At 37.9% G+C, this 13,358-nt stretch overlaps 1 protein-coding gene across 1 annotated transcript in view; it reads right to left on the bottom strand.

Moving 5' to 3' along the window:
- Positions 1–214: 214 nt before the first annotated feature.
- The window catches only part of ext1b (exostosin glycosyltransferase 1b), a 122,039-nt gene continuing 108,895 nt past the window's right edge, over positions 215–13,358 (bottom strand). Inside the window, exons 8-11 of the mRNA XM_064348414.1 lie at positions 12,191–12,280; positions 7,862–8,022; positions 6,440–6,611; positions 215–5,036 (exon numbers count right to left, since the gene is read on the bottom strand). Of these exons, the coding sequence (XP_064204484.1) occupies positions 4,851–5,036; positions 6,440–6,611; positions 7,862–8,022; positions 12,191–12,280 (609 nt within the window). The 3' untranslated portion in view covers positions 215–4,850. The remainder of the gene's footprint in view (positions 5,037–6,439; positions 6,612–7,861; positions 8,023–12,190; positions 12,281–13,358) is intronic.

Below are 13,358 nucleotides of genomic sequence, written 5' to 3'. Positions count from 1 at the left end.
TTACATACTGTAGCATTTTACATTGTATCTAATTATACAGCTGGATGTATACTGAAGCAATGTAGGTTAAGTACCGTGCTCAAGGGTACAACAGCGGTGTCCTACCGGGGAATCAAACCTGTGACCTTTAGGTTAAAAGAACAATCAAACACTCACAACAAACAAAACAATCAAGATCCATTGACCTACACCCATAAAAAGGCAACAACAGGTGTATTATCAAATATGATTTATTTATTTATTTTTTTATAAAATCATTCTTACAAAATTGTCATTTGTCTATTGTTCTTTATTAACTCTATAAAAGTCATTTGTTAATTACAAATGGGATGAGGAGGGACAAAGGGGTGGGGCCAGGAAGGAGCAAAAGAAAAGAAAATGTCAAAACTCGGTTTGTGTGATGCGTTATTTATAAATAGTTTAAAAAAAGGTGAAGTACGTAGGAGAGAGGTGTTCATGCAGGTCTGGGTGTGTGTTCCATAGGGCCCTCTGCAGCACATTCCAACTGTTATGAATGCAGTATAACTCCAGTGTTAGACAAAGTAAACAAAACAGCCATGATGTTGTGAGTCATCTTCAGGAAAATTACTTTATGGCTGATGCAGAGGTGTCTTTCTATAAAAGGCACATTCCCTCTGTACAGACCACCTCACAAAATATACATGTATACATTAGATGAACATCAGACACATATTCAGTGTTTGCACACGCACAACAACGCAAACACACACTAGTTTCCTAATGTTTGCAGCTGCACACATGACAGAATGACCAGTATCCAAATACAATAATTCTGATTAGATATTAGAAGGAATACAGTTCTGTACTGCTACACACAGCATGCATAGAGTATTTGGTATCATACAGGAGGTTGTTCTCTAGTGTAGTGTTACGTCAACTGATAACCCACTGAGGTGTGTACCATTTCAAAAGACAAAAGAGCACTGTCCTACATTGCAGTGATTTGGCAAATGGGTCATAGATTCGTACAGGTCAGTGAATGAAACGCAATGTTTCAACTGATTTAGGAACTTAAACCAAGAAACACATTCAAAGAAAAAAAAAGTATGTATTTGGGAAGTAGTGCACCATTCCTCAAGGCCACCTCAGGCTGTTCTCTAAAATCATTCATAGTATATTACACAATTAGCATTTAACAAGCACTTGGAAGTGAAATTCAATTTTATGAGGGGGAGGGGCATGTCGGACATTATACAACACATCAAGAAAACATCCCTGTTCAGAAAGGTTTATAAAGTCTTGATATGTCCAACCACAACACAGAACAGGTTATAAAATTAAGAATTAGACTTCTGTAAGTTTAGAATCAAGTTACTGGAATGAATAAAAAAATGTCAAAAAATAAAACATTTTCCAGAAAGTACCACTTGAGTTAGTATATCAGGTTTAGGGGTTTGCTGAATTCCTGGAGGATAAGATGGACATTTAGCATTTTGTAGAAAAAAAAACAGTATTCTATGAGCCGACATGCCGATGACCATTTCATCAAAATAGATAAACTAAACAAATGCATGATCCATTATGGGACTTGGAGATCGGTATTATATTGGTCTGATAGGCTTTTTTTTTTTGCAGGTTTGATGGTACTATCTGAAGGGCAAATGTCCTTGGGGCTAAGCATTTGAAATGAATTTTTTTTTTTTTTAAATGAAGCAGAAATCAAATTGTTGGCTTCATTGTTAATCTGCATGGGAGAGTGATATTCTCTCAAATAATGTGCTGTTCTTTTGCCTTACAGTTTTTTCCCTGGCTAAGTAATCCCCAGATTGTTGAATACTTGCACACAATACAATTTCAGCTTTTGTTCCAATATGAAAATAAATATGCAAATCTAAGTATGACAAGGTTTTCTACAAAGTTTCTCATGCAATGCGTTATTGTGCAGGATTGAGATTGTTTGACATGAGATGATAAAGGTATGATATAAATTTAAGAGTTGCACTTAAATGTCAACTAGATATCTTTCAGAGAGTGTAGCCTGATATTTTGTTCAGGTTCATTAGTTTACAGACACTCACAATCATTTAATTTTAGCTGTACTAGGATGAATAACAAGTTTTTCTAGACCGTATGTACAACTATGATCCTGGGTCATAAAAATGTGGCATACCAAAAATAAATTAAAATTGTTCTTTATTTCAAATGACATAATCCGTAATCACATATTTAAATATATATGAGTAAATATTTGAAGATCTAAAGAAAAAATGCCTATTGAATCGATTAGATGAAAACATTACACCTCAAGGGGGGTATGGATAGTTAGATGTAAACACACTGCAAGGATGCCTTCTAAAAATTCTGGAAGGATACCAGCAAATGTCAGACTGATACCTTCAGGTTAAAATGAAGTACAGACCAAAGAAAACATGGCCAAACTTCCAAAGGTCAAATTTCCAATTGAAATAAACTCATGAATAATGACTATGTTATAATACATAGCAGGCTGATGACACGGACTATGAAATTACACCTGGTGTTTTCATCTTAATGACTAGCTGTATTGAGTAGTCCCTGAAGGAGTCAAAATGTTGACGGGTAACATCTCTGTTTTTGGTGGATAATTGTAAAATAAACCTTCTCCTCGGTATCATAAGCTTACATATAAATAGATGAATTGCACTTTCTGCATTCTGAAAGACGCACACAAGAAGCACTGCAAGATAAATATTTTTTGGTAGATTGATATGTTCAATGAAGAAAGCCAGTCATCAACATAAAAGTCCAGTCAATGACTTTCCTGCAGTTTTTTCATTAATTGGGAACAGAAACTATAATGATAAGATTGCTGGTGTGAACAGGGTCAAGGTTTTATAAGTCCTTCACAGGAACTGACTTTTGATATTTTACAGAACACATTTTATAAGCTCTGTGTTCCTTCATTTTTTTGATTGCTGGCTAAATGAGATATACACATTTCATTTACTTAAGTTCACATGGTAAAAAGTAATAAAAAGACCTCATTTGAGGTATGATGCTCCCAAAACAAAGCGTCAAACGATTCAGATTTGAGTCACAGCTGGTTGGCGCTTAAGTTTGGTCACCATCACAAAAAAGGCCACTTGCACGGTGCTCCTTCAAGTCATCAGACATTCAAGTACCTGTTCAAGCGAAGGCTAACATAGCCCACCACACTTTAAAAGATTATTACAGATTGTGATAAGGGACCGTCTACTTTTTCCAAGCACCATTCCCTTGAAATTAATCAATGAGAAAAAGAAATGTAATGAATTACGAGAAATGAGAGGGCCACTGAAATGAAAAGTACCTACACAAGAGCCACAGGAAGTCACGATGGGGACAGGGGGCCACAGGAGTGGCTCTGCCCACTACACCAAACATAGGATCCTGGATTCATTTAATTTGTATTATCTGGTTAATCCCTTTGTCCACACACTTAAAAATATCTTGAGACTGCACCATGTGCCATTCATTCTGACTTTTTATCCTTTATGCCCCTCATTATTTCACACTTGTCACCTGGGCACTTGTGATTTTACTCCTTTTACATTGCATAAAAGGATAACGGTTTAGATACAGGTTGAATGGCAACATCCACTTAGCAATAAAGAGTGTTAAAAATGAAAGGAGATCATCATGTGTTATTAGCAAAACAAACATTGCAGGCTGCATGATCCTGTTTCCACCCCCAACAAAATAGGTAAAATTATAGAAAAATGTCAACATAAAATGTACTGGATTGTACTTTAAAAGGAACAACTGATATATCAATTGATCTTAAAATTTGAGGAATGGCATTTATTGTTTTTATTAATCAACTATAATTCAATAGAAAAACTGAAGTAACACAACAATGGATCTCCTTAGACATTTAATGCCGCCTGCTTTGATAATATGGCCAAAGAATATAAAGCAGTTTTAAAGGCATCAAAAGGAGCTCCGGGTATGTCATTGGATTGCACATTCAATTTCCATCAATATCAGCTCTTCTTTTCTCAAATGCACCTCAAAGTAAAATGGCAGAAATACTGCTTCATATATATTCACCTGAAAAGTAAGTACTTTTTCCATCTGGTGAGACGGACATAAGTTTTCACCATTGTGGTTACGCTAAAGAAACCCCTACCTATTCATTATGCAACTGAAGACAAATGGCGACATGACATTCAAATGCCTTGAAATGATGTCTTGGGTATACATGACCATTTTAACAAGTGTATACCCAATGGAAATGGAAGGGAATTTCTGCATGCCATCTACACTGAATACCCATAACCATGAAACTAATGCAATTTCTCCAGTGAGGAATTTGACCTACTTAATACTGTGCTGTTTTTAGGCACTGTGAACACATGCGTGGTTTCCATCTGAAGAGGATGAAGACCCAGAGCTTTAACCCAGAATGTGCTTATCAGAGGGCAAAAAAAACTGAAATAAACTGACAGGCCTTGAATAAATCCTGCTTAACAATTAAAAATAACAATAAACAAAAAAAAAATACAGAGGACGGGGAGGGGGGCTGGCGTTGGTGTGATGGAGGAATTACAGCTGACATCCCAATATGCACACTTCCTGCCCTCCCCATCCTAGGTTTGCATTTATTAGCGGCATTCAAATTTGTAAAAAGCTTTCCAGAAGTCTCTTAGTCAGTAGTTTGAGTGTGTGTATGTGCAGTTCACCTGACATGTCTCCGGTTCCATTGTGGCTGTCGTCATTGGCAATGCGCTGCAAGGGATGCTGGGGCGATGGAAGGGTGGCGCCCCCTGTCCCTGTGGCAGCCTGCCCCTCTCAGGCCCTCCCCTTCTCATTCTGTCTCTTATGGCCCCCAGACCTCCCCCTGAGCCAGGGAGGTAGGGGCCTCAGTCTTGTTAGAGTCTCTCAATGTCCCTATACTTCTTGCGCAAGATGGAGACCTGGTCTTTGAAAAGAACTGGGTCTAGTCTCATTTGGGAGTGGACCAGGGGCATGGTGCCAAACCAGCTGGCAAATTTGTTCATGCAGGTCTGTCGCTGGGCGAAGTGGTCCGGGTCAGCCCAGCGTGAGGCTCGAGATGACTGTAACCATGGAGACGGGGGTGACAAAAGCAGGATGGGAACACGTTAATCACTTTCAATTTTTTTGCACCTTTTAACATTGTGGAGATTGTTTACTGCACTTGTGTTACCTGTCTGCATGAGCATAAACCTGCCTTGGTTATAACTGAAATGATGGAAAATGCCACACATACTTAATCTGAGTGCCTGTTTACTCTATTTTATATCCTGTTCCTCACCTAGATGAAGCCCAGTTGGCCACAACCAGGGCACCGTAACAACAACATGGTTAAAATGACAGAGCATTCGTTTCATTCATCTGAGGGTTTATAAGACACCCCTTCGCCCTTTCCTTTTCATTATAAATAAAAAAGTAAAGACAGTATCATTGCAATAATTGTTAGATGATCAAACAGATAATGTGTGGCATGAAACTTTGCACACATATTTTCTAGGCTAAACTAAACATGTTTCCAACCTACAGGAATTTTCTGGCCTTCAGAAATATTTGCATATTACTTAGATGACTTCTGAATACCCTACTGATCCAACTTCCATAACACTTCGGAGACATCTACAGACTTGTCGACATTATATTGTACTTAATCAGAGTTTTAGGTAAAACATGCAAATTTTCAGCATTTTCATGAAAATTACTACCATTCACCATTTGGTGAATTATTCTCCAACTCAGACCACAATGTACTGTGACTGCCAAACTTCCTATGGATGTTTTTTCTCCATTCCATTCCTTCAATCCAACTTTAGAGTGCTGCTCAGACAATTGGTGGCACTATAACCTGCTCTTTATATGGAGTACGTCTCCCATAAGGACCCATAAGGCCTGCAAGGATAATGTTGTGGTTGCTGCCAAATATTGCTCTTTGCTGCTTTTATGTACTTTTTATGATTATTATTTTGATTATAATTAAGTTTTCAAATATAGCGTATCCTGAAGTGAAATTACATTTTCAAAGAATTCTCCATTAGAGTATCCCTTTTATTTTAAAGAAGAATGCTATTTTTCATTTGAGGATGCTTCCTCAATCATCCTCAAAAAAGTTTTAAAAAACCAGAATAAATAATTCTCTGTTAGGGAAGAAAGATCAGATCAGAAGATATCTTTTCCTCTTAAAAGAATACCCCTAAGAAAAAAAAAATTAACATTCTTATTTTTACAAAACCTTAACATTTAAAATGAAATGAAATTTGAGTACATTGTTGAAGTTTCTTTGACTCTTGAAACTACTGGGAATCTGACTCAAAAAATCAAACACCTTACAGCAACCAGGACTTTTAGAAGTAGCAGCCAGTTGTTCTTTCTGTTTTCTATTCTTTTGATTCTAGATCTAAGAGGGATGAAGGTGAGAATTCATGTCCCATGATATACTATTATATTTTGAAGAGAAGCTGTGATCCCATACCTGTCCCATCATGGTCTCCTTGTACTGCTTCTTCTGTGTGACTTTGATTGGCGGCAGTTTAGTCACAGCAGATACTAGGAAATTCATGAGGATATCCTCACAGTTTGCCAACTGGTCTACCATGCTCTTCAAGCTGGCAGGCAAGAAATTGGTGTACAAGTAGTGGTAATATCTGCAAAGAAGAGATAAAAGGAGTCAGGCACAGCAGGATATACACACTTTGGATTCACACATAAAAGGGTAACCCTACCATGCAAATTCTGGAGTGTATTGGCATCAAACTGCAGGTTGATATGGGCAGAAATGCAGAGGAAGCTGTACAATTACAGATTCAAATGTTTTCAAACATTACATTACATTACATTTATTTGGCAGACGCTTTTATCCAAAGCGACGTACAAAAAGTGCATTTCATGATCATAGACAACTACTAAACACAGGTTCAAAAAGATAAAATACTTTTTTTTTTTACACCTATTTCTAGCCAAGAATACAGTTTAGTTCACACAGTGAACACTATTCAGACCTAACCTCTGCAAAGCCACCTAGGCAGAAGAATAAGCTACAGTATTAGGACAAATACAAATTACCAAAAAGTGCTGGGACAAACACAGGTACCATGGGCACAATGGATGTGATCCAGAGACTAAGGCTCTTTCAACAAATTCAGTGATTGAAATGTCACTGGGATGAAGGAATTGTGTCTTTCACTTTACATTATGGTTGGATTTCTGAGGCAGATACATCTCTTTGGAGCTGACATGTAAAAATATCCTATGGAAAAGCACACTTTTACTAAACCTCTGTGGAAACCAGACAATAAAGATTTGTCTCCTCTTCCCCTTGGGCAGTAGAATTTGCTGTGGATGCTTGCAGAACTTGTTTTTAACTGGTTTCAGTGACTTTCACTGCAGTCATTTTGAACATGTTTCAGATGAGTATACTGTGAACGGTATAAGAATGTGAATTCTATCAATCTAAAGGTCTAACTCTGAGACCTTCAGGCACTTCATTACTTAATTAATATCTCAGTAAATACCATTCGCCAAGGTACCTAACAGTCTTTACTTCACATTCTGCAGGGTTATGCTATTAAGCAGGCCAGATTATTTGAGAAAAAAACATGCTCAACCCTGCAAGCCATAGTGGTAAAATCAGGGCAGGCATCGTAAAGACTGTTAGGAATGAATTGCTATCACCCTAACTGCAACCATGTGCTACAGCCCCAATCCCAAGCTACAGACCTACATCGCAATACTGCTCCAATCGACCATCCTAAGAACTACTCTACATTGCTGCCCCAATCCAGGGCTTGAACCATTACTTCACAACTCCTTGTGAAGTAACTAGATCACTCCAGTGATCTAGTTCTAGTCATTACTCCTACCCTACTCCTCCTCTCCTTATTTTTTATGCTGCTACCTGTGGTAAATAGCAGCTCCAGTCAGCACCATGGAGTAGTCATTGGTCCATTTGGAGGTATAGCCCCAGCGCTCCTTGTTGGCATCCCAGAAGTGGCTGCGTGCTGGGTATCCCACAATCCTCTCTGGAAAGCTCTGCCAAACTGTGAAGGCAAAATCCACCTGTAGATGAACCAAAAAGAGGCATCAATACACATGGAACCATGCTGGAACACTTTTACAATGACAATGCAATTTGATGGTTAGTTCAGTCTGGTTCCTCCCACGCTTTCTTCCTATATGCCCATACCTATATCTGCTTTGCCTTTACAGGGACATAGGCCAGGCTACACTGTGAAGCGTATTGTGACAAATTCTTTGTAAAATGCATACTATACATAAAATTTGATTGATTTATGGCCCATGGTGCCTTTCTCTAAAACATTTTCTAGCTCTTTATTATAAGACTCTATTAATTAATAATTTACTAAAACATTAACATTTATTGCAGTGCCTGTTCCCAAATAGACATGGCTCACCCCTTGCAAATAACTTCAGGACAGGTGCTAAAAACAAGTTCATTAATGTCCGTCCATTTGTGACAAGAAGTTCATTAATTCCTGTCCATTTGTGAATCACTTATAAAGGGCAGGTAATGTCTACTTCAGGTAAGGTTCTGCAAAACAATTCATTAGCATTTATAAAATTAATAAAAGCTTTATATTTCATTAATGCATGAATGAATAATTACAGTCATTACATCAATTAATGTGCGAATGTTTAACTAAGCTGTCTCTCAGGGGGCAGTATGGCTTTCCAGCAATGCCGTGACAATTTACTGGCTTGTCAAATAGAGCTAGCTTGGGTGCCAGACATGCCAAAAAAAAAAAAAGTACAATTCTACTGCAAACTATCAGTTTGTTAGTCATTCTTGTGTGCTGACCCCAGAACAGTCTTAGCGAAACCCTATTCAGCACATATTGGTTTCTGGAAAGGGGTTTTGGTAGAAGCCTGTGCAAGGATGAGTGTAAACTTGGCATGGGGTACAGAGACGGGCTTTACCCTTATCAGAGGAGAGCAGCCTCAGCAAGGTGCAACAGTGTACAGCCTGTTACTTTAGGGGATGAAGGACTGCATGTTTGTGTTTGTGCGTGTCAGGGAAATGGGTCTACACTGCATGCTTTAGTCATTTTGCAGTATGCATGCAACAGCAAGCACATAAACAGGTCAAAGAAAGTGTACAAAGCCAAGTTGCATTCTACTCTAAAGAATGGGCACACATCACACATTTACTGTGTCACCACCACGATTGCCCTGTGCCATATAAAATGCATTAGAAAAGTTTGTCACTATCACGTAAAAATATACGTATAAATTGTATAGAAAGCCGTATTAACATAAAATGAAATCATTAAACCAGTAGCATACCTGGACAAAATCCCAGCTATAGATTTAAATTCCATAATAGCAAAATTCCCTGCCTGAAATCGGCCAGATTTATTGTGGCATCACGACTGATTTTCCCCATATAATATGCATTGGCAAAGTTATCCTGTTACAACCACAAAATATTGGATAGTTATGTGACCATCCCAAAAAATCTTTAATCCACAATCGTGTGTATATCATGAATGGGCATGTTTAATTTAATTTAATTTAATTTTTATTTTAAAAGTTTATTCAACAAGGACCACGTACAATAAAACATTGACTTCAAGCTTGAAATCTGATGCACTAAATCAGAGATATAGCTGAACAGCTAATTTTCATCCCCGGTCCCTGGGCAGGTGAACAGAAGTACTGTACATTAACACCGACAATGCAAAAAACATTACAAACATTATAGACACATTCATTACAAATAACAAAATATTTCCTGGAGATACAGTACACTATATACATAATCACAACATGAATATGACATTAAAATTGTTTACAGCTATTATAAGACAAAAATAATTAATATGAGTTTAAAATGAATGATTACATGTTGGATTGTCCTTTGTCCATCTTTTTAACATTATGGAAAATCTGGGGAAAATCTGGGGAAGTTTTAATATGGGAGTTCCCTTTTTTAACTGCCTTCACAGAGAAGGCCGACTGAGCAAATTTTTTTGAATCTGAAGGGGACAACACAGTCACCACCCATAGTTGAGGACCTTGTAATTCTGCTGTTGTTATCAGAGCAGAAATTAATGAGTTCTTTCAAAGAGGGTGGTACCATGTTGTGAATGTCATCAGTAAGTATGTTACACGGTTACATGGTGTTGTGGTTTCTTGCCCAGGATTTTTAGAGCTTTCTTGTATATTGAGCAAAGGGGTTTATAGTTGAGGCCAAAAGTTTTCATATACCTAGGCTAAAGATATTCAAACTCAGTTTTTCACGACTGCACATTTCATGTTACCATACATTTCTTTTGGCAAGTCAATAAGGGCATCTATTTTGTTCACATCAGAGGTAATTTTAAAATAATCAACTGGAGACAGATTTATTTCAGCTTCAATTCAATATATCAGAATTCCAGTGGGTCAAAAGTTTACATACAGCAAGTTGACTGTCTCTTTAAACAGTCTGGAAGATTCTAGAAAGTGATGTAATGCCATTTTAGAAGCTTCTGAATGGCCAATTGTCATAATGAGGAGTTAACTGGAAGTTAATTGGAACCTGTGGATGTATTCAAGGGCCTACCTTTAGAGTCGCTGCCTTTTTGCTCTTGATACCATCCAAGCAAAAAAAAATCCAAACAACTCAGCCAAGACCTCAGAAAAACAATTGTGGACCTCCACAAGTCCGGTTCCTCCTTAGGAACAATTTTCAAACAACTGAAAGTATCACAAGCATCTGTACAAACAATTGTATGCAAATATAAAAATCTTGGGACCACACAGACACCACATCGTTCAGGAAGGAGGCACAAATTAACTCCCAGGGCTGAACGAACTCTGGTTCAACTGAACCGCAAGACAACAACAAAGGAACTGGTGAAGGAGTTGGAGGCATCAGGTACCAAAGTATCTACGTCCAGCATTAAGAGAATCCTACATAGCAGTGGCCTGAAAGGCTGTTGCGCAAGGAAGAAGCCCCTAATCCAAGACCAGCATAAAAAAAACCAGAATTAAGTTTGCAGGTTGTCACCAGGACGAAGACCTAGCCTTTTTGAGGAGTGTTCTCTAGTCAGATGAAACAAAAATGTATCTGTTTGGCCATAACTATCAGCTATTTTGACCCACTGAAAATCTGATATAGTACATAAAAGCTATTATATTTTGAAATGACCCTCTTACGGAAATGTGGTACATACCCTAATTGACTTAACACAGGAAATGTATGGTAACACGAATTGTGTGGAGCTGTGAAAAATTAAGTTTGAATGTCTTTAGCCTAGGTGTATGGTGTAAACTTTTGGCCTCAACTGTAAATGTAGTCATACTGGCTTGGACCAGCTCGATATGGAGTAGGCCGGGTGAGAAAAAATAATGGCGTGCAAATAAATATAAGCAGTCTCGAAGGAAAGGAATAGGATATGTCTAAAATTTGAGATACTTAATTTTAAAATATTTGTCATCTTTTTAATATGCTTTTTATAAGTTAAAGCTGGGTCTAAAGTAATCCCAAGATATTTAAATTAATTAACATTTTCAATCTTTTCACCACAAATGAGAATATCAGATATTTGATGTTTTGGAAAAGATAACAACAAATGATTTTTTTCTACATTTAGAGTGAGGCAGGATTAATTGAGCCATTCTGCAGCTTTCTCCAGTACTGATGTAAGTTTTTTTTTGCCACTAGCAATGTGAAGAAGTTCTGAACTGCAGCTGATTGGCCACATTTCACGTCAATCTAGTACACTTGCCTGTCAGGAGGAAGCCGTAGGGAAGAGGGACGAAGATGTGAAAAATCAGAATAGTAACCGATGCATTTTTACAAATGACACACAATCTACCAGCATGGGCTCGTCGACTGCTTGATTGTGATCAACGTATAGAACACCCGTGGCCTAGACACTTCCAGAGCTGCACAACGCCCACATGACTGAGTGAATTTACCCTTAACACACAAACCTCAAACACAGCTGAGGCTAATTCTAGGCATGGTCTTCTGGACACAATGACATATTATATCCAGAAAGTGCAGCAATGCCACGCTTGAACACACACATTATTACCCTGGTTCAAAAAAGAAAAAACATATTTTACAAGTTATAAATTCTGGTCAGTCTGTGTCATGCATCAATTGTTCTTATCTGTGCATGGCATTATGAGAGTGGTTAAAGTCAAAAGACACACCAGCTCTGGCACTGTATGATAGCGATGGACCTGAAGTGCTTTGAGATACCAGATTACTTGCCTCTGTGGTGGAAAGCACTGTGTCCTCATCCAAGCTCAGCACAGCGTCGGTCACAATTGCCTCATAAGGCTGGAATCGACTGCTCATCACCTGTAATGGACAGCACACAGGTACAGAATGCAGCATTAGGAGAAAGCCACTGTACTGTATACTGGCCTGGTGCCAGCCATGGGAGAATGAAGCTTCACTAAAGCATGAATGGCTAAAGCTATAATGTCCAATCAATGGCTCACTTATATGAATCAATCACAGTGCAGTAATACGAAGAGCACTGTATTTTTATTGGCTTTCAATCATGCCAGTTGGCACATGATAGCTCCACCCATAACGTTTAAGTTTACCCTCTTATCTGGCACAGAAAAAAGCAATCTGTATACTCACACACAACAATCTATTTCTGTTTCAAGTTATACAGTACGCTCAAAGTAAAACGGGATTGTTCATGTTTTAACTTTCCTGTGTGAACTTTCTATGAACTTCTGTTACTGACAGTTGCTGTATCAAGAAGCCAAATAATGATTAAAAAAGGAAAAGAAAGGCTTTCTTTTGACTTCTTCAGGCAAAAGTGATTTAAAACATTCACAACATTTCAAAGTACGGACAGCTGCTCTTCTTCTATGGTCATGCATTATGTATGCACACCCACAGTTCACTGCTCACTGTCTCACACAAATTAACTGTTGCAGATATCACCTTGCCATTAGCAAATTTGCATTTTTTTCTGCTTACATTTGCATTTCAGAAAATGGCAGTTCTATTAAAGCTACCTAAAAGTTTACCCCACCACTGCTTACCACTTAAAGAAGAGTTAAAATTTTCGGGAATAGGTTGAATTAATTTTGAAATATTCCAGAGATAGAATTCTGTTGGACATAGTAAGCATGCATAACCCCCATGACCCTAATACCCAAATGTTTACTGTTCTCAAACATTGCAACTCCTCAATATCATTTTTCTCCAAAAATTCATTTCCACACAACCATACTTGCCATTTTTAATTTCAGTCAAGAATGAAAAGGAAAAATGAATTGCCTTATTTTAACAAATAAGATGGACCAAGATGTGACTAATGGAACATGCATTCACACTTATCCTGTAGCTGAAACACTGTTAAGGTCGATGGGTGCTATCAGCTTTCAGTATTTACGGTATATGTAGGAGTAGACAC

The sequence above is a fragment of the Anguilla rostrata genome, chromosome 8 (assembly GCF_018555375.3).
Source record: "Anguilla rostrata isolate EN2019 chromosome 8, ASM1855537v3, whole genome shotgun sequence".
Taxonomy (NCBI): Eukaryota; Metazoa; Chordata; class Actinopteri; order Anguilliformes; family Anguillidae; genus Anguilla; species Anguilla rostrata.
The sequence above is the reverse complement of the archived record's forward strand: the minus strand, read 5'-3'. Positions and strand labels throughout refer to the sequence as shown.